General features: G+C 43.9%; 1 protein-coding gene across 2 annotated transcripts in view; it reads right to left on the bottom strand.

Moving 5' to 3' along the window:
- BLNK (B cell linker) overlaps positions 1-19,806 on the bottom strand; it is a 79,715-nt gene extending 59,909 nt beyond the window's left edge. The window contains exon 1 of one of the 2 annotated variants that reach the window (XM_036828663.1): positions 19,551-19,806. In XM_036828663.1, the coding sequence (XP_036684558.1) occupies positions 19,551-19,597 (47 nt within the window). In that variant the 5' untranslated portion in view covers positions 19,598-19,806. The remainder of the gene's footprint in view (positions 1-19,550) is intronic. The other variant, XM_036828662.1, reaches the window with a different exon arrangement.
- Positions 19,807-21,157: the final 1,351 nt, after the last annotated feature.

Below are 21,157 nucleotides of genomic sequence, written 5' to 3'. Positions count from 1 at the left end.
AAGAAAAGAAAGAAGGAAAATTCAGAATATGCATATATTTTTTTGTGGGGAAAAAAAGACATACATACATGTGTGCTGCTATGGGCATAACTTTTTAGAAGGACATGCAAGAAGTTGATAAATGGTTTTCAAAGCTAACTGTAATTAGAAAAGTTTATAGATTAAAAAAAGGGTCAGAGTATAGGACCATGTTTTGTTTTCTTCGTAATGATTTTCTAACTTAAAATATATCTAAATAAAATTTCACATGGTTCTGCCTTGAAAGAGTAACATATTTGAATTGACCTTCCAGGCAAGCCTTTCCTTCGTTCTGAGAAAGCTATTTCATTGGGCCCTTTAGTTAATGAAATGTAAACTTGTATATAGCCATTGTTCTAGAAGAAAATGGACTTTTTCCATTAAAAAATGCAGATTTTTCTCACTTTGGGAGCTAAGCCCTCTGTTAGCTAATATGAAGAGTGGTGCATAATTAGGCTTAGCATAGGTCTAGGAAACCCCATTGATTGGAATTGGAATCTGGGAGAACTAGTCTCTTGGACTATGTATGGATTTATGACTCATATGCTGCAAAGTTTCTCAGTGTAGGGATGGAGCAGTTGAGAGGATGAGAGGACAGCTTGTCAGAGGAACTCCGCCTGGCCTGGCCTGTTTGCGTCCTCCACTAAGTGTTAATTTCAGGCTAACTCTCCTGTGCTGATGTTCTGCTGTAGTTGTTTCCTGAGGACCACTGGGCACCAAGGAAATGGCGGAAGATTTATTGCATAAGTGATAGACATTCCTACTCTCAACAACCTTGGGAAAAGGGAGATTGTCAAACAAGAAGTGGGAACTTAGACTGGGGATTTGGCGGAGCTCTTTTCCCTTCTAGGTCTAATGACTGTGAGGACCTGGAGACCTGAAGAGCACAGACAAACCTGAGGGGTTTTCAGTGGTGGAGAGCTGGAGGGGTGGGGAGGTAGCCCTGAACCTGAGACTGGGTCTGGGTCTCTGCATTGAGAAGAGCCATCCACAATGCCATCAGTAGCCATTTTCAACGAGATAATTCTCTTTATTGTCCCTGAATCTTCAGTAGTATCCTGTCAGGATCTGCAGCCCAGCCTTGGTTGGGCTGTGGGGAAGAGAGTTTCCCATTGGCACGGAGTGGTGGAGTGCAGAGGGAGGACAGGCTGGAGAGTGGAGAAGAAAGAGAAGAGAGACTTCTTTCAGGACATCTTTAAGGCTGCATCTTGGGGAATCATTTACATAACTGGGGGACCCACTGAGGGGCCCAAGTTCAGATATGGGAAGGTCAGTGCCAGTCATAATTTGGGTAACAAAGGAAATGAGGCCACATCTTATATCACCAGTTAGGGGCATGTTGACTCCATATGTGTGAGAGCTCAGCAAAGCACCGGGCTCAGCAGCAGAGAGAGAAGGATGGATGAGAGAGAAGAGGACCAACTGGCCCATCAGAGACATACAGAGGGTCCTTCAAGCTGGACTCTTGAGTTACCTCAGAACCATACAGTATTCTAGAATTTGTTCATGTACATCCTGTGCAAACCCCTTTCTCCTTCACCGGAGGAACTATAGAAAATCTGTGAGATAGAGGAATGAGTGAAAATGAAAAATAGGAGGTCTGGGAGTAGAGAGGGAGTGAGATTGAGAGAGAGGTTGAAATGGATTGATTGGAAAGAAATTGAATAATTTCAAGTGGAGAGCAGAGGACACCTCTGGTTATAAGCTGAGTGTAACAGAGTGGAATGTCTTTAGCCTAAGTTAATGCCTAACCGGGTAAAAGGCCAAAATGAGCCAGAGTGAAGGATCCTATCAGAGGCCCATCAAGAGTGGGACACAGGCAGAGTTACAGGGAGCCAGCGGCTGACTTGCATAAGTGACTTTGCTGTAGGCATAGACAAACAGATGTTTCAAATAGTTGCAAAAAAGTTTGATGTAATTTCGTCATTTGTTCAACTTGGTAGTTGATGCTTCTTGGCATTTCCTAATTACTTTTAATTATAGATTATTAAAATAATTATAATCTATAACTATAGTAAATTGTTGAATTTTTCTCCTCCCTCTGCATCTCATTCACACAGACACTGACATCCACAGACTGCTCAGTTACAACTGCCAAACTTAGGTTACCTTACAAGTCAGTGTCCCCCAAACCAAGAAAATGTGGTAATGCTCTCAGCTCATTTTATCAACTCTTCATACACTGTGTGATGCACAGCTTTTGCTGCCCTCTAGTATCTTCTGCTCCATTTTGGAGCACATTTTTTCCTCTGCCACAACTTGAAGGATATGCAATAGCAAAGAAATGTGCACCTGGACTGTTTCAGGAGAGGATTCTCTTGAGCTGAACATCAGTTGTTTCACTGTGTTAAGTTGTGTGTGGGTGAAAATAGGTAAGGCATAAAAGAGCTGCACTTTGATTTTCCATTTCTGAGATATCCTTCCATGTTTGGGAGAATGATAATAGGATCACAATGTTCTAATTTTTTAAAGTTGTGAAGAGACAGCCATGTGTACGTAACAAAATAAAACAAAGAACATAGCTTATCTAATACACATTTTAAAACAATATTAATATGTAATTTTTAAGCAGTATGGCATTTAGGCGTTTAAAAATGGTGAGAAGGTAATATAAATAATTATATTTATTATTCCTTGTATAAACCAAATTGAATTTTATATTCTCTCCTTTGCCATTGTTTAAAATTTTTTTTTTCAAAGTTTTGAGTTAATATCAACAAACTTAGTTATTTAACAACACACTGTAGTAGTGTGGCCCTGGCTGAACCTGGATCTCAACAAATTTAGATCCCACGAGGTCCTGAGAGAGGAAGATTCATCATTTGAAAGTTACCAGCAGTTTTTTGCCTTCAAAGAAGCAGCTTACTTTAGAATCTGGTAGACCAGCGGTCCTCACACCAAACTGCACCGGAATCACCTGGAGGCCCTTTGAAACCCAGAGTTTCACTCCACCCCCGGAGTTTCTGATTGGGTACGTCTAGGTAGGGCTGGAGAATTTGCATTTCTTTTTTTTTTTAAAGTTATACAATTTTTATTTATTTATTTATTTATTTATGTATTTATGTATTTATGTATGGCTGTGTTGGGTCTTCGTTTCTGTGCGAGGGCTTTCTCTAGTTGCGGCAAGCGGGGGCCACTCTTCATCGCGGTGCGCGGGCCTCTCACTATCGCGGCCTCTCTTGTTGCGGAGCACAGGCTCCAGACGCGCAGGCTCAGTAGTTGTGGCTCACGGGGCCAGTTGCTCCGCGGCATGTGGGTTCTTCCCAGACCAGGGCTCGAACCCGTGTGCCCTGCATTGGCAGGCGGACTCTCAACCACTGCGCCACCAAGGAAGCCCCAGAGAATTTGCATTTCTAACAAGTTCCCAGGTGGTGCTGACTACTGCTCAGAAGCCCACCCTTTGGACTCAGCTGTGACGGGTCATGCCTTTTCCCACTGCGGGCCTTTTAGTTGTGTCAAGTAAAGCAAATACCTGCTTGAGGAAAGTTAAAATCCTTGTTAACCCCGTGCAAAGTTTCAGACAGAGAAGCTGAGTGGTCAGTTTGGTCACCTAATTTGGACCTATTCTTTACCAGACTGTCACTTCTTTATGGGACTTGATTTTTCTCTGTGTGAATTTAGACTACCTTATGCCTGTATATTTTTATTTTTCTTATAGTCACTTTCTTCTTGAGCCACAGTTTGTAAAAGCTGCAGAGTGGAGATGAAGGGGCTACAGGAAGGATGTGCCCCTGACACTGTGCAGTAATCCAGAAGCAACTGGACCTGCTCTGAGCGGATTGCTGTGGCTTGGGATTTTGCCCTCCTCATATGGTGCTCTAACACGGAATAGCACGGATTGTGGTGCAATTGGGATGAAGACACAACCATAGCCCTATCTGTGGGGGGTGTGCTGTCCTGCTGTCACTCGTCCTGTGAAGACTGCAGTCCAGAAACCAGCAGTGTAAGAAAATGAGGGATGTGGTCGGCAGGTCTTGGGCTCTGGTATCGGGATGTTTCCTGTCTTCCTGGGGCCTCCTGGTTGCTGGTCCCTGGACTACAGGTTGAGTTGACCTCTAGTAGCATTCATTCTCATGATGCAGAGGTGAGCTGGCACTCTGGCTGGGAGCAAAGCAGGGAGGACCTGAGGAAGGGTCCAGGACACTAAGCGAAGCCTTGACTAGTAGCAAATATAAGTCATTCTTTGTGTTATACTTCCCTTCTGTTATTCCTCAAACTTCAGTGAAGTCTTATTAACTCTGTTAGGACTGTGGGGAAATAAGGGATGGGTTGGTGGAAAGAGGTGGAAGGAGCCCAAGAAATCCAGATGGAACCTAGAGGATACCCTCTGCACCAGAGAATGGCTCCTAGAGACTGGTGAATGGATCTGGACACAAGCAAGAACCAGAGTAGAGATGTGGGACGTGCAAGCAGCCCCAGGACACACAGAATCCCAGGGGAAGGAGTTCTGTAAAAGTGGGCTAGGGCTACTATGATTTGAATGGCAAAAGATAACCATTTTTCTTTTCTTTTTTTTTCTTTTCTTTTTTGGACTCACAGGTAAGTAGTGGCTGGTTACACAGGCTGTACAGTTTTTAATTTCTGATGATTTCTGATTTAAAATGTGATATGTGCTAAGTAAAAGAACCCAATCTGAAAAGACTACATACTGTATGATTCCACCTGGAATCTGGAAAAGGCAAAACCACGGAGACAGTAAAAAGATCAGAGGTTTGTTAGGAGTTCAGGAAGAGGAAAGGATTTTTAGGGAATATGGGATTTTTAGGGCAGTGAAACTATTTTGTATGAGACTGTTAATGGCAGCTGTATGCAATAGATGTTCATTGTAGATGAACTTGGGTAGATTTCCTCCAGGCCGGAAGGTACTCCAGAATTGGGTTTTATTATTATTGTTGTTGCTGTGGGTTTTTTTTTTTTTTTTTTTTTGGTAGTGGCAGGGAGGGTTGACTGAGAACACTCCCCAACCTGACATGGCTGATTGGCATGGAAGGATGGATTGGTGGGATGCAGAGCTCCACTAGGGCTGGGATTGGGGTGGGGGACACTGGGAAGGCAGCTGCACGTGGCCAGATCAGCAAAGAGTAGTCCAAAAACAGACATATTTCACTAAAAACCTTTCTAATAATTTTTATTATATACAGGACATGATTTAAAAGATGGTATCATCATCTGCAAGAAGTGCTTTTTTTAAAGTTTAGTAGAAAAAAATCAGAAAACATCTTGTTTTCCTTTTAGCTTCTTAGTGCACTCACAGAGGACCATGAAAAGGCAGGTTTTAGTGTATTTTTTTTTCACTCTGTTTTTCTAGAAAAAGTGGAATATAAAGCAATGTTAATCTGAGAAAATCCCTATTTAATCTGGATTTAGGAATGGAGTAAAGAGGGTTTCATATTCAAGCAACTCTTCACAAACAAAAAGAACAGGCAACTCCTTCCTCCTTCTTCATCCCCCACATCTTAACCTCAAGCCCAGTTCTGGAGTTTCATCCTTTCAGTATGCGTGGGGCTGGTCCTTCTCCTGAAGCCAAGATCCAAGCCTACAGCTGCCCCTTTGCACCAGGAAAAAGCTGCCTCTGCCAGTGTACCTCTCCAATCCATGCTCTGAAGCTTTGTCAGGGCCTATTCAGCTAATGTTTCTAAAACCCAGCTTTCACCAGGCCACTCCCTCCTCAAGCAAGGAGATGGGGTTTATAGGCAACAGGAAGCCTTTGGAAACCTTTACTCAGAGGCGTGTCATGATTAGGGTGGAAGAATGGAGGAGGGCCTGGGCATGGTGACACTGGTGGCTCAGAGACCAGTAGGAAGGCAACTCTGCTGGGCCCTGGCCCAAGCCCACAGCAGTGGGATCCCCAAAATAGTGGAGTAACACTAGGAGTGGCCTTCAGGGCCTCAGCTGGGCAGAAGAGAGAATTGACGGCCACAAGGCCAACAGTTCTCACAGAGGACTGTGCTGGAACACAGCGCCGTGTCAGTAGACCTGGTCCTCTCTTCATTTAAAATGTCAGTATTTTGTTCATCATGGAATTTTTTGCATTAATTTTGATTTTTAAAATATTACATGAAAATATTATTTCTTGATTTACTGACTTGGGGGGCCACCCCCTTAAAGTTTAATATTATTATTTGTTTTATGTAAGACATGTATTTGTCTTATTTACTCCACAAATATTCAGTGAGTGCAGACTGCGTAGGGCATGTGTGGGTCCAGAGCTACCCTGAGCACAAACCCTGTGTCTGGTAATGCAGGAAGAAGGTCCCTTCTGCCACCACATCACATGTCAGAAGCCTCTGACCTATATCAGACCAGAGGACAGAGAGAGACAGATGGGTGGGGGGTGGGAATTCTCTGATTCACACAAAATATCTTCCTTTTGGATAACTTCTGTCTCAAGACTGAAGTCTGGCTACCGACCGTCATTTTGAAGCAGAATGCCACTTTCTAGTGAGTATTCTGTTTTTTGCATGCCGCAGACCTTGTCCTATCACCAGCTTCCCTCCTCCGTCCTTTCCACAGCCTCTTCTAGCCCTGGCCTGGCTTCCTCATGCCCCATTTCCTCCAGGCCAGCCTTTCTGTGGCATTATTGGTCTTATATTTAGATCTGCAAATTCAGCAACCAAAGCTGCTTCCTTCTGGAGAGCGAGTCCACGGTGAAGCTGGCACAGAAGTTTTGGCAAGTCCTCTCCATCCTGTGCTAACCTGAGAAGCCTCCCAAGAGTGAGGTAGCTCCCCCAGCCCCATTCACAGACGCAGATACAAGGCCCAGGAGGTCACCGGGCTGGTCTCAGACCACACAGCTCTGAAATCCCAACTCCTAGTTTTGCCTGTCATCAAGGTAGTCACAGAAGTTTGGTGGTGAGAGAGACTTTAGGAATATCCTGGGTCAGCCTCCTCTTGGAAGGGAGGACACTAAATTCCAGAGACATTTTGCCATTGCGCCAAGATCAATTATTGAGGATTCCCCCAGCTCTTTCCCTAACACCCTGCTCCTTCCCTTTCCACACATGGTCCGAGTCTCCTTCTGGAGGACCAGCTTTTCCATGGCAGAGACGTGCCTTCCAACTTCTCATACCATAGCCCAGAGCCATGGTTACAGCCCAAGCCCAGGGAGCCAGGCTAGTGGTCAGTTGGATAATCAGTGGCGACAACAGTGAACGCCAGCGCTCACTGAGCATGTGTTATGTGCCAGGTACTTCACGTGCATTAACTCATTTAACCCTCACAACCCTGTGAGGTAGGTCTTATTATTATCCCCATTTTAAAAAGTGTGATCCAAAAATAACCACATAACATTAAATTTATGATCGTAACCAATTTTAAGTGTACAGTCAGTAGTGTATTCACATACACATTGTATATTCACATTGTTGTGATTATCCTAATTTTTATAGTGAGAAAATATTTGCCCAGAGAAGTAATTTGCCCCAGGTCCTACATGTAATAAACAACAGAGCTGGGATTCAAAATCGGGCCATCTGACTCCAGAACCCGTGCTCTCAACCACCCCTGGATGACATGTGCTGACTTGTCTCAGCTTGGGCCCCTCACCAGGGTGGATGACCAGCTTCACCACATGCCTCTCTGGGCACCTTCCTCTCCATCCCTGGAGAAGGCATCCAATCCCTCTACCAGCCAAGTAGTTTTTTACCGGGGACACATGTGCCCCCACTGCCCTGCCACTAGTCCCCAAGGTCAGACTTGTTGCCAGATGGTTGCATGGTCTCTTAGGGGCCTGTTTCAGTCTTTAGGGAGGGGCAGAGAAAAAAGAGGAAGGGACAGATGGCAGGAAGAGGCGGAAAGAGAGGGCAGTGCGTGCAGGCGGCAGGAAGGAATGTGGCAGGGGCTCTCTGGGTCCAGAACAGGCTCACAAGCAGAGTGGCTGAGGTCAGCTGCAAGGAGACCTGGGTAGCTATCCCCGTGTGCCCTTCTTATCACCCTAGTCAGAAAGGCCACCTAAGAGTCCTGGAGTGGGGGCATGTGTGCACCTTACACGTGAGCATCTCGCGGCCTGGGTTGTCTTACTAACCACCTATTAACCAGAGAAAGTAATTTGCAAGTTTCTGCAGACGCTCCACCATTTCCTTCTTTTTTTCCCACTGAGATCTGCAAATATTTTGTGATAGTCTTTGGCAAGTCTAGACTGCTGATCTTGGTTATAAGCAGACCGAAATTGGGCTGACTTGGCATAACCAGGACCAAGGATGATCCTATTCATACCCTGATTCCTTTCCAAAAAACTCCTTTCATACTCTACCCTATCAGAGGCAGTTAGGCTTGGGCCACACCGTTCTGACACTGATGAGATGACAGGAAACTAGGTTATACTAGCCGTAAAAAGTTCTTAGAAGATTTGCCCCTTGATGTGACAGCAGAAATTGTCAGGCTCTCCCCCTCCCTGATTTTAGGGGTCTGTAGGGATGCAGCACTTTCCTTCCTCTTGCTGATGCTTGCCCTCACTCACCCACACAGCAGGGAGGGGCTGGGATAGAGGCAAGCTTCTTCCTAAAACATGTGAAAGCAGGTTGTGAAAAGCAAAAAAGTTAAGGGAGGCTCATGGGTTTGGAAGAGCCCCCAGAGGTCCTGTTATTTAATCCTGTACTGGGTTCTGATTTTTTTTTTTAAAACCTATTTTTTTTATATAAATTTATTTATTTTTGGCTGCTTTGGGTCTTTGTTGCTGTGTGCGGGCTTTCTCTAGTTGCTGCGAGCGGGGCCTACTCTTCTCTGCGGTGTGTGGGTTTCTTATTGCAGTGGCTTCTTTTGTTGCGGAGCACAGGCTCTAGGCGTGTGGGTTTCAGTAGTTGTGGCACGCGGGCTCAGTAGTTGTGGCTCATGGGCTCTAGAGCGCAGGCTCAGTAGTTGTGGCGCACGGACTTAGTTGCTCTGCGGCATGTAGGATCTTCCCAGACCAGGGTTCGAACCCATGTCCCCTGCATTGGCAGGCGGATTCTTATCCACTGCACCACCAGGGAAGTCCCTGGGCTCTGATTTGCTTCTTGTTCTAACTAGGTTCTGGTAGCAGGAATTTTGTGATGTTTACAGTCTTTTCTCTAACAACATAAAAATTATTGTGTGAAACTGATGATTCTCAAATTTGTAAGACTCAAGGATAAATAAGTAACTCTAATCATTTTCAGAAAATTCTGAAAATATAATCCTATGTAATTCTAGAAAAGGAATATGTTTTAAGAATTTGAGCGTGTTCTTTAAAAAATTAGCCTTCAGGGCTTCCCTGGTGGCACAGTGGTTGAGAATCTGCCTGCCAATGCAGGGTACACGGGTTCGAGCCCTGGTCTGGGAAGATCCCACATGCCACGGAGCAACTGGGCCCGTGAGCCACAATTACTGAGCCTGCGCGTCTGGAGCCTGTGCTCCGCAACAAGAGAGGCCGCGACAGTGAGAGGCCCGCGCACCGTGATGAAGAGTGGTCCCCGCTTGCCGCAACTAGAGAAAGCCCTCGCACAGAAACGAAGACCCAACACAGCCATAAATGAATAAATAAATAAATAAAAGAATGTGAATTTCTTAAAAAAAAAAAAAAAAAAGTAAAGGATCTTTAAAAAAAAAAAAAAAATTAGCCTTCATGTGGAAAAAAAATGAGCCGTAGGTGTGTCTACATGGTACACCCACTTGTCTGGGCATTCATTTCTATAGCTAAAAGCATAGATATTTTCAGGGAGTAAAGAGAGATTTTGCAGAATGGTATTTCCGATACATTGAAAAAATTTGACTCAAGCTCATTTCTTTGGGATCTTAGTGAAAAAAAGATATTGGGGAATATCACGTGTAGGGATTGAAGTGGAAGGAAGCATTGACATTCTTAAGTGTTTACCATCCAGAAACATTTATCGATAAAACATTTTTTACTTTTTTGGACGCACCGCGCAGCTTGCAAGATCTTAGTTCTCCGACCAGGGATCTAACCCGGGCACACTGCAGTGAAAGCCCTGAGTCCCAAACACTGGACCGCCGGGGAATTCCCCAGTTAATATATTTAAAAAAAAAAAAAACAGCTTTGACACAGTATCTAATTGGTCGAACAAAAATATGATCATGGATCCTCATAATATTTTATGGTAAATATGGAAAATAATTTCATTATCAAAAATTCATCATTCCACCCCATTTCAAAGTTGTTCAAACTCAGTGGCATTTAGTAAATTCACAGTGCTGTGCAATCACCACCAGTAACTAGTTGCAGAACAGTTCATCGTCCCAAGTAGTCATTAGCAATTTTAAAGCAGATTTTTTTTTTTCCAATTTACTTTTGAGGCACACGAATAGCTTTTGTTTTAGTCATGTTAAGAGTTGTTTTCAGCATTCATCAGGTGAATTTGACCAGTCATCTGGGATTGGTTGGGCAACTGTGATAATCTGTATATGTGGTGATGACATGAAATCAAAAGGTTTTCAGTTGTAAAAAGCAGACTTTGACCCTGAACAGGCTGTAAAGACAATTCAAAAGGCAAAATAGTTACATAAATGTAGAGGGTCCAGTTTTCCAGTGATGTGATATTACATTTGTCATTTTCCTTTTTGAAAGTATACTTCTCATGTTTGTATTTGATTCTACTGTAGTTATTTGCACTAAAAATGACTGTTTCCTTCCTGTCCAGGATCAGGTGTGGTCATTAATATGCCAAACATGCTTAAAAGGTACTCTTCACCCTGCAGCTTTTTGCACTTTGAACCAAGTAAAGTTCTAAAGTAAACAGCAACAACGTAGTCAATGGGGGAGGGCATTTCCTTCTACCTTTGAGCTCAACTCTCTAATCCTCTGGTCCAAGCAAACTGCAGTCACAGCCTCCCGGCTGGGAAACTCCCCTTTACTTAGGTGTGGTCTCCCTCCTCTGACCTTTCCCTCCTTCTTATCACCACTTTCCTGAACAATGTCCCCTTCTTTTCAACTTACAACCATAGATTAGCCACCTCTGGGCGGGAGACAGAAGCACCATCCCTCTGTCCCCAGGGGTCTGAGCTGTTAGATTCCCCCCTGGATGTTAGTGACGGCTAAGGGCTTAATGCCTTAACCTCTTACACATAGTGATGTTTAAGTTTGACCAGGACTCTGAGACACACCTTATCCCAGGAGGATGTCTCCTAATGACACAACTGGGGCAACAGGAGAGCCCAGGCCAGGAGGGGATTTGTGGGGAGGGGACATTGACTGAACTCTTACTCTCTATTTAATTGTTTACTGTTACAACAACCCCTATTATAATTATATATTATTATTCCCATTTTCCAGGTGAAAGCTGAGGCTAAAAAGGATTAGTAACCTGCTCAAAGACCAAGAGCAGGGAGTACAGAGCAAGTATTCAAACCCAGGTCTGCCTTATTCCAAAGTTCAGCAAAAATCACCTTTCTGGGGCACTTCTTAAATTATACAACATGGGTCCTGTATGCTTAGTCCCATATAAGACCAACTCTGCTCTTTTTAATTATAACTCACTCTCTCAGATTTACATGAACCAAGTGTGGGGAGCATTCGTTTGAAAAATATATAGTATCAGTATGGTACCAACATGACTGAGTCAGTGTGAAATTCAAGTTTGGACCTGGAAACATGTAATAGCATGAAATACTGACAGTAATATTCTGTAGGGCCTCACTGGGGGTTTCTGACTAGTAAATTAGCTGCTTTTTAGTTAAAAAAAAAAAAAAGTCGAGGAAAAATATAGAACCAGACTAAGCTAGAATGTTGTACTGGCCAGTAATAACACAGAAAAAAAAAAAAGGAAGGTGTGGCCTGCTGTTTCCTCCCTCCTCCTAGCAAGGCAAACATGGAGGTGTAGCTCTAGACTAGGCCTTCTGCTGTGAGCTTGGATAAGTGACTTCACCTCTCTGGGCCTCTTACCTGAGGGACTAGAGAGATGGCCTCTCTATCTTACTTCCCAGTAAACCTTTCTGACTTGGGGGCTGGGGAGGGGAAAGGAGAGGCTTCTCCACTGATGTCTGTGTCCTGACACATGCAGGGGGAGAGGCTCAGCCGAGGGGGCTCACGGAACTTGTGGCCAGCACTGGCTACCTAATTTCTGGGGCCCAGTGTAAGATGAAAATGCAGGGCTACTAGTTCAAAATTACTGAGAATCTTAAGACTGCAACAGCAGACATTAAACCAAGCATGGGGCCCTGTGAGACTGCACAGCACAGGCCCAGGAAACTCAGTGGCCTCTGCTGTGTATTCCCTACACCGTGGGGAGGGTTGAAACCTGGAGGAGATCTGGGCCCCCCAGCTGCCTGCTGGGAGGCAGAGACGCCCCTGGGATAACGAGCTCCTTTCTCAGGAAAGTGGCCAACGGGGAAGCACCGCTCATCAAGGACATGCAATACATCCCTTAAGCTGGCTTCCGTGCCTTGCTGTGCAAATGAGCATTGAAACAAGCCATGCTGGACTGAGGGAGTACGGCCTGTTTGGGGTCCTAGACCATGATGCTGTAAAAGGGTTGTGAAAACACCTGAGTGGAAAATCAGCCTGCAGATATAGCTGCTGATGGATGACCTTTCAGAAGGGAGGTGAGACAGGACAGGTAGGAGAAGGCGGGTTAAACAAGGAGCAGCAACGGCTGGAGGGAGGAGTTGTTGGGAGCAGACAGTCCTCAGCTGTGGAGCGAGGTACAGGCATGGGAAGGAAGACAAGCTGCCCACTGAGGGATGTAGAACCGGGGATGGGAACACATGAGCCAGTAAGAGGCTCAGCCCACAGCAGGAGGTGTGCTTCTCTGAGGGAGGGTTTCTACCGCAGACCTGGGCACCTGTGCTCCAACATCAGAGCCCGGCACAAAAGCTGCTTCGCTACAGTGTGCTGGGGAGCCTTGAGGTCAGTGGAACCTAGCGGACAGTTAGCTGGAGCATGCTTCAGGGTTCACGGCTCCCTTGATCTGGAGGCAGGACTTGGATGGGGGCTGGAATTCCACCCAGTCTGCAGGGGGGGGCCCATTTCTGGAGCAACAGGTGTGCCATCCTCTTAAACCTCTAATTGTGTGCTTGGTCTCTGGAGGCTTAAGAAGCTGAGCAGGTAGTGTAATGAGAAACTAAAGCTGTTTCGGAGAGCTTAGACATCACACCTAGAGAGATGTCAGGGTCACCTTAAAGAAGCAGAATGGTCCCAGGTCAGTGAGATTTAAGGGGGACCTGACAGATCCAAATCACAAAGCAAGAGCCACAATGTGTCTGATGGGGAGGCAGTTGGCAGCCCCTGTAACCACTAGCCTACAGATCGGAGTCTGACTGACTTTTTAATCCTAACTCTAGTGGTGTCCACTGCAAGTTGCCCAGTCGACTTAGAGAGGTAGAAACATCTATTCCAAGGCGACCTGATGTCTGGAAATCTTTTCCTGCTCTCATTTCTCTACCCAGATGAGAACAACTTATGCTTCAGTGGTGCATGGAGTTCCTGGAATCTAGTTTTGTTTGACGCTAAAAATTCTTTTTTCAAAAACAACTCATTGAAATATAGGCTCAAGCACTTCTGAACTTTCCCCTTGGCAACACCTGACCCAAATCATCCCAGACAGAGGAAAATCAGTCCAGCAAGCAGAGGCCACATCAATTGCAAAGATATGTATTATAAAACATACTGTCACTATACGCACATACAAGTGAATCTGTGCTTCTTGTTCTACACAGAATTCATTCCACTTGGTCTAGATCAGAGTTTCCCAACTGCAACACTATTGACATTTGGGCCAGATAATACTTTGCTGTAAGTATTGCGCTGCACAGTTCAGGATGTTTAGCAAGTACCCCCCTGGCATCTACTACGAGGTGCAAGCAGCACCCCCTCACCCAAGTGGGAGAGTCAATGTCCCCCTGGAGGGCAAAATTGTCCCTCGTGGAGAACCACTGATCTAAATGATGCAGCTATGTCTTGGGGGAGGGCAGAAGAAGATAACTTCTATGGGGTTTATTAAAAAGCCAAAGAAAGCCATCCAGTGTTTCAATATCTCTATAACAAGCTATTATTTCATTTCTTTTTTTTTCTTATTCATGTAACAAGCCTAGATTCCTTCATGTCATTGCATGAGGGCAATAGTAAGATCCTCTTTGAAAATGCACCAAACAAGTAAATTCTCCACAGAACAGATGAGGTTAATCATTTGTGGGGGAAAACCAAGAGATTGTAAATGTGTGCCTAAAGCATTTGGTACCAGCCCAATCTCCTCCCATCCAGTGATGTAAGAGACAGGGCTAGAATGTAATTGTGGTTCAGTTCTTGGAACAGAATTAATTGTATCATAAGCCACTTTGGGGACAGATTGCACGAAGAGGGAGGAATGTTCAGCCACAGCACACAGTTTGTTTGGGTGATTATTGGATCCAGAAGAGAGGGTGCCTTGAATATGTGGGACTCTGGTTTTGGCGTTTTCCTGGCAGACCCATGCCCAGAGTGGATGAGAAAGAGTGTCTTGAGTTTTCCTAGCTGATGATCCTGAAATCCACAAACACTAAGCAAATTTCTAAAGTGGCTCCCATGTAGCTGGCCCATGAGAAGACAGAGACCTTGTCTGAGAATTGCATCCGTTGGTACAACACAAGATAGCTTAGTTGAGCAGGTTCTCAGCTGACATAAGGCAGGTAGGCAGTGTGAGGAGAATAGGAAACCATACTTCCTGGGAAGTCTATCTTATCTCTACCATTAGATGCTATGCCTCCTCTTGCCCTCCCACCTCAGCACTGGCCTCTGATCTAAACTTATAAAAGAATGAGAAGAGAGATGCCCAAGACACACTTGTATTCAGGATGTGCTCTATCCACCCACCGTGAGCCCCTGGGAAGCTTCCTGCTCTGCTTGCCCTCCAGTTAAAGGGGGTTGGATCTTCTACCATGAGTAGGAAGAGAGATAACATATGGTCATTCATGAAGGGTGGGTTAAAAGTACTGATTGTTGTGTTTACTTTTTATTTACTTGTTATACTGACCATGTGACAAATATTCTGGGCACTTTAGCCCATGTCTTCACAACAAGCCTGTGAGGAAGAGATCTCTAGTTTTATTTGACAGTTGAGGAAACTGAGGCTTAGAGAAGTTGAGTGACTTCATCAGGACCCATAGCTAGTAATTGGCAATCGGAATCCTGCCCTTTTGGGTACCAATCGCTTTGTCCTTCTAAATACATCATAGCTACCTTCTAGATGATACATCTGGATGCTGTCTAGATGAATCCTCTGTCCCCAGTGTTCTGAGTTTTCAAAAACTTTGTAAGAAAAGAGTTTGAAAATATTTTGAAAACTGTCTCAAACAAGTTGATAATTCCGTCAGGAAATATTTCCTGAGGGTCATGGGATGAAATGGTAGCCTTAGAGGATGTAACATTTCAAGCATGGTCTTCATGGCTAAAGGATCACACAACATCAGAGCTGAGAGGGACTTTGAGAATTGTCAGATCCAAACGCCTCATTTTGTAGCTGGGGGACACAGGGTGATGAGGACCTAACTAGGATGGTGTGGTAGAAAAGGAAAGAAAAGGGCATATATGGAAGCATCATGAAAGAAAGACTAGAGGTTGTGTTAAGTGAGTGGAGGTACAGAGGAAAGGATGCATCAGACTTAGAGTTGATGATGACACCATTGACAGAAACAGGGAGGACCAGAAAGGGATCTAGTGGCAGAAAGGTGAAAAGAAGATAAATTTGTTTCTGAAGAACTGAACTTGAAAAGTCAAGTAACTGGAAATGCCAATTGAGGATTCCGAGACCTGAGAAGAAAAATCATGTCCCAGGATCTGTCAAATAGGATCTCCAAGTGAGACCCCTAGCCGTGAGACCCAGACACCCATGGCAGGGCTCTGTCACGCTCAACAGTTTATTAGCCACTTAGATTACGGCAGAGAAGGGATGTTTGTCACGTCACAGTCCATGCAAAGCTAAATGCCACAGATGTCAGAAGCAACAGGTAAAATAGACAAAATAGCTAAAAAGAAGAACTGAAACTGACATGAAATTTATCAAGGATCAATGTAAAGTACTATGTTTCTGTTCAGAAAATCAATTGCACACCTATAGAATTAATAAGAATAACAATAAGATATTAAATAACCACCATTTTTCAATCCAATAATTACTATGTGCCAGGATCACTCTAATCCTTACAACAGCCCTGTGGGATCGGTGCTGTTATTATCTCTATCTTTTCAGCTGAAGTAGCCAGGACCAGGGAATTTAAGTAAACTTTCCTAAACTCACACATATGTTAGTTTGACTGAAAAATACCATACTCTTCAACCAACAATATAAGGATTAGGGAGACTTGGCTTGACCACACCTGTGTCAAAGACTTTTTCCATTTGTAAAAATAAGTGAGCATGTGTTTGTGGGAGCTACAAAGAAAACTACACACACACAGACGATGAGTCATCTGGGAGGTTATTAAAAATATAAAAACGTAAAATTTCCTTTACAAACTAGTTTCACTAACTTGAAAGGAATATAGTCATTGTGATTCAGGACTGTAAATGTTGAAATGTTTACCTAGAAGTGTAATATTTTTATGAATAGGAATACTTACTGTGGAAGGATTGAGACCTCAGGTCTTGAGCTGCGTTTCTGACGATATCGTTACCATTATAAAATCCAGGGAAAATCATGGCTAAGAATCAACTAAAAGATCCTGAGAGTTTTTGGATTCCCATTAACAGAGAAATCGACTTCATGTAGTGCCCCAAGGGGAGATAAAAAGCAAGAATCTGTGCTCACACATTTCTGTGGTCACATACAACTTAGCCACTTCACCTTTCTCAATTCCTCTGCAGTAGAAACTCTCAGGCTGACTACTCATCCCCAGCTGTCCATCTGGGAAGGTCCACCTGGAACCTTCTCTTTCTCCTTCATTTTGAGAATCTTTTTTTTTTTTTTTTTTTTTCCAATCATGCCTGCCCTCTTTTCCTTAGTTGACTCTACTTTCCCTCCCTCCTGGTCACTCATTCTGCCTCTAGTCTCTTTCCAGCCCTGGGAATATACCCCCTAGATCAGGGTCATCCTTTTTTACTCCCCCTTGATGGACACTCACTATCTCTCTATTTTTTCTGGCTAAGAATTTAAGCAAATTATCATATAAACTTTGATAAACCTAAGAGTATGAACACAGCTCTTCACTTATACTGTCATCTGATGCCAAATAATTGCACAGTCGGCAACATTCTGAATTGATGATAACCTGTCAGGACAGAGGATACAAACCACAGGGACAAGTATTCATTGACCTATTCCTCGCCATCCCATTCTAATTACAGAAAAGATTTAAAATGGTGCTTCAAGTTCATTGTGTTTACAATTTCATTTCTTTGAAAAGTTCCACATTGACAGTGGCACATTTATCAAAACAGGCCAATTCTGTAAAAAACAACTCAGTACCAAGTAGAAAAAAAAAAAGTTACTTTTGCCTGAGCAGACGAATGTAGTATATGATTATCCACAATACGGTTTTGGTTTTCTACCCTCTAATCTAGTGTTGTATGTTGTCTATTGACTGCTCTGTGACAAAGCTGGACTTTGTCCCCGAGGGAAGGATCATAAAGTGATTTAGGTTCTATTGCCTCTCTTTACTTAAATTCCTATCTGGATATCCTGAAAGAGGTTCTAAGACTTAGTATAGGCCTAGGTTATGGAATATCTCTGAAAAGGACCTTCTAAACCCTCTTGCTCATTTGAGAGAAACCTTAATATCCATGCCTTGTTAGTTTCTTTGGCATGTCTTTCCTTCCCTCTCCCTTTTCACTGCTCTGCCCCAAGTCCAGGAATGCAGCACTAGAGGCTTGGGTTACTTAACCACCCCTCCTACTAAGCATCCTTGCCTCCAGGTTCTGCCCCCTCCGGTCCATCCTGCCAACCTCCCTTAAGCCCATTGGCATGACATCTGTAACTGTATAAACCGTTCTCCAGCCCTCCATGGTTAGAGCCCTCACTGTCCTTTGTGATCTGGCCCCACCCTACGCATCCAACCTTTTGAGGACCTTCTGGTCCCACACACCTATTCTACAGCCTCTGTTGGGCAAAAGACTCTCCTCGTCATCCTACAAATGGACCTAGTCAAGTCCAGCTCCCAGCGTCAGCTTCTGTCTTTCCTCCCTCCCAGCACATCAGGCTTTCCCTCCAATTCTCCAACTTCTTTTATCTTACCTGCCTCTCAAAGCCTAGCTTTTTATTTATTTATTTTTTATTGAGGTAACATTGGTTTATAACATTATGTACATTTCACTTTTACAACATTATATTTCTACTTCTGTATGTACCATAGTGTGCTCACCACCAAAAATCTAGTTTCCATCCATCACCATACACTTGACCTCCTTTACACATTTCACCCTCTGCCCTCTGCCTCTTCACTTCCGGTAACCACTACTCCGTTCTCAATATCTACATGTTCGTTTTTATTTGATTTGGTTTGTTCATTTACTTTGACAAAGCTTAGCACTTGAAGCATCTTGTCTGTTAAAACCTCTCCAGCTACTCCAATTCACTTCTTATACTCACTGAGTCACTTACTACTTGCACTGTTTTACCTGCCCCCCTCCCATGATGGTGTAGCAATGTGAGACCAAGGGCAAGACTGAAGAAGCTTTTTGTCTCCTTATCAACACACCCTTGAAAGGGCTGACCGCGGCCATGCTGCCTCTTGATTCCAGACCAGCAGTTTGTTTCAAACTATCATTTACCAAGTGCCTACCAGGTATATGACCCATATTCTAACTGTGAAGGGCTGTCCCTCTGCCATTCCCAGACTAATTTCTCTTAAATTCTGTCTCAAAAGCTCTGATTCTCTAGCTCCTTATCATTTGTGATAACTTCCTTGCTACACGTGTCACATCACCCTGTGAAAAACTGAAGTTCAAGTGGTAGCTGAAATTTAAAACACTCATTGAACACTTAAAAGTTCCAGTCTCAAAAAGCCATGATGTTGTCACAATGAGACAAAAAGAAAATCTTCAAAATAAAATTTGGGAAGTCTTTTCTTCTATAGGTCAGAGGAGTTTCTTGATTCTTTCCCCTTGGGCCACTTCTGGTTTATTTATTCTTTCTAAGTGGCTTTTTATAGATAATTGTTACTCTGACATGAAGACACTGGAAAAACAGATCTAATCTCCCCAAAACACTTGTGACATACAGCCACAAAATAAATGAGATAGTAAAGCTACAACGAATACAAATTATTACAACAATCTTTAACATTAAATAGTAATCCACAATGAAATATTTGAGTACTCAGATTAGACCAAACTTTTTTTAGAAAAGCTTGCTGTGTTCAGACTCTCCAAGCTGACCATTGGTAGAATCTAAGCCCTTGGCTTTTCTTTTTTATTTTCTCTTCAAAGCTTTACACTTCAATCCATCACTGGCAAAGCCAGCTAGAATAAGCTCACTAGTTCCTACACATTTCTTTAAAAATGCAAGTCCCCTTCCCTATAGCAATTGACACCCCACTGCCTTACAGCTAGCAAAGTATTCCAGGATTTCAGTATTTCTGAGATGCAATAGATCATTGAAAAAAAAAAAAAAAAAAGGAGAAGAAGGAAAAGTGTTGGATGGCGAAAATCTTACCTCAACTTCTGACTGGCGGGGACAGTTATTTTATTAAGCTTATCCATTCTTTTTGGTAACTCTACGAACCACAGATCACTGTCCGGTGGTCACGTCAGCAGTCCCTGGCTGTCCTGGGGAGTAGCATGGTAAGACTTTGATCTCAAGAGTCCTAGTCACTTGAGTCTGATTTCTGAGAGTGCAGGCTGCTGGCAAACACCCCTGCAAGAGGGAGAAGTAAAACTTGCTAGAGCACGTAGTCAAGTTTCATGTTTCTACATAGTCATGTGATCTGGGTAGCCAGCCAGCTTGGCTGATTACTCCACGTTGTGTAAACTTTAATAGTGAAACCTATTGGACATGCAAATTTCTTTCCAGCTGCTTTCTTCTGTAACCAGATTTATAACCAGGTCAGGGCAAGCTTCTGGCTGGTCACTACTTCCTGTTGTCCTGAACACATATAGTCCTTGTTTTCAGCAGGTGTCATGCTGTCCCCTTCCTGAGCTCAAGGAAAAGCAGAATAATCAATTCCATCTGAAAGTCTCTTTGGGACTTTCTGCTCATTTGCATAAAGTCATGGATAAACGTTTCCACTTAAAGGATCGTTATACGAAAATGGCATTTTGGTATAGTTTCTCCTCACTCCCCTCCCCCAAATGTTTTTAAATAAATATCAAGATGACAGTGACACAGTGGTAGCAGTTTACTTTGAGAGTTAGAATTCAGTTTTCCTGAAGATCTGTGTAAAATGGGAAGACAATTCTCTAGGCAAGGTCATTAGGGATAGAGACAGATAGGAGATCTGGAAAAGGGGAGAGGATCTCCATTGTACAGCATGGCCTCTTTATCAGGTTGATGGTGTCAGGAGTTGTGCTGATAGCCAGATGCTTTCAAACAAAATCAACATGCACTCAAAGGTCAGCTAAGAACAAATTTAACAACCTCCCAACAATGCAGTTCTGACATCAGGCCATCCAGAAGTCCCCTTAAAAGCAGGGTGCCACTCTCCTCACTGCCTTTTGTCCCCTCCTGGCCTCATCCACTGCTCACCTCCATCCCCTCACCAGACCTAGTGATGGGCCAGGGAGGAGGGGGAGGGGGAGGGGGAGGAGGGAGGGGAGGGGAGGGGGGAGGAGGGGAAGGGGGAGGAGGGGAAGGGGAGGAGGAGGGGGAGGAAGGTGAGAGGCAACAGCAGCAATGGCAGAGATGGATGTAGTAGATGGATTCCTTTCCTCCTGTGCCTCTTCTTTGTACAAACAGAGGTTCTGTATTTCTCCAGGTAAATCTTGATTATTCACATTCATATACTGTCTCTGAATTTCTAGTTTAACCAGATGGTCAGGAGCAGAATCCACAGGGCTATTGAAGGGTGGGGCCTTTCTGCTCGGCCAAACCCCTGAATTGGCGAGGCCAGCAAGAAAGTTCATCTTTCATGAGAAAAATGTAAGTGCTTGGCTCTTCCAATTGTTTATTTTCCCCAAACAGGAAGCTCAATTTTCTTGCAATTTATCTTGAAAGAGTTCTAGACCTTCGCCCCTCAACTCCCACAGTTCTTAACAGAAAGGAACTAGTAGACCAGGAGAGTGAAGGCACGTAGAATGTCATCAGGATCAGGAAAATCAAGCTCC

The sequence above is a fragment of the Balaenoptera musculus genome, chromosome 16, assembly GCF_009873245.2.
Source record: "Balaenoptera musculus isolate JJ_BM4_2016_0621 chromosome 16, mBalMus1.pri.v3, whole genome shotgun sequence".
Lineage (NCBI taxonomy): Eukaryota > Metazoa > Chordata > Mammalia > Artiodactyla > Balaenopteridae > Balaenoptera > Balaenoptera musculus.
This window is presented reverse-complemented; position numbering and strand designations above follow the sequence as displayed.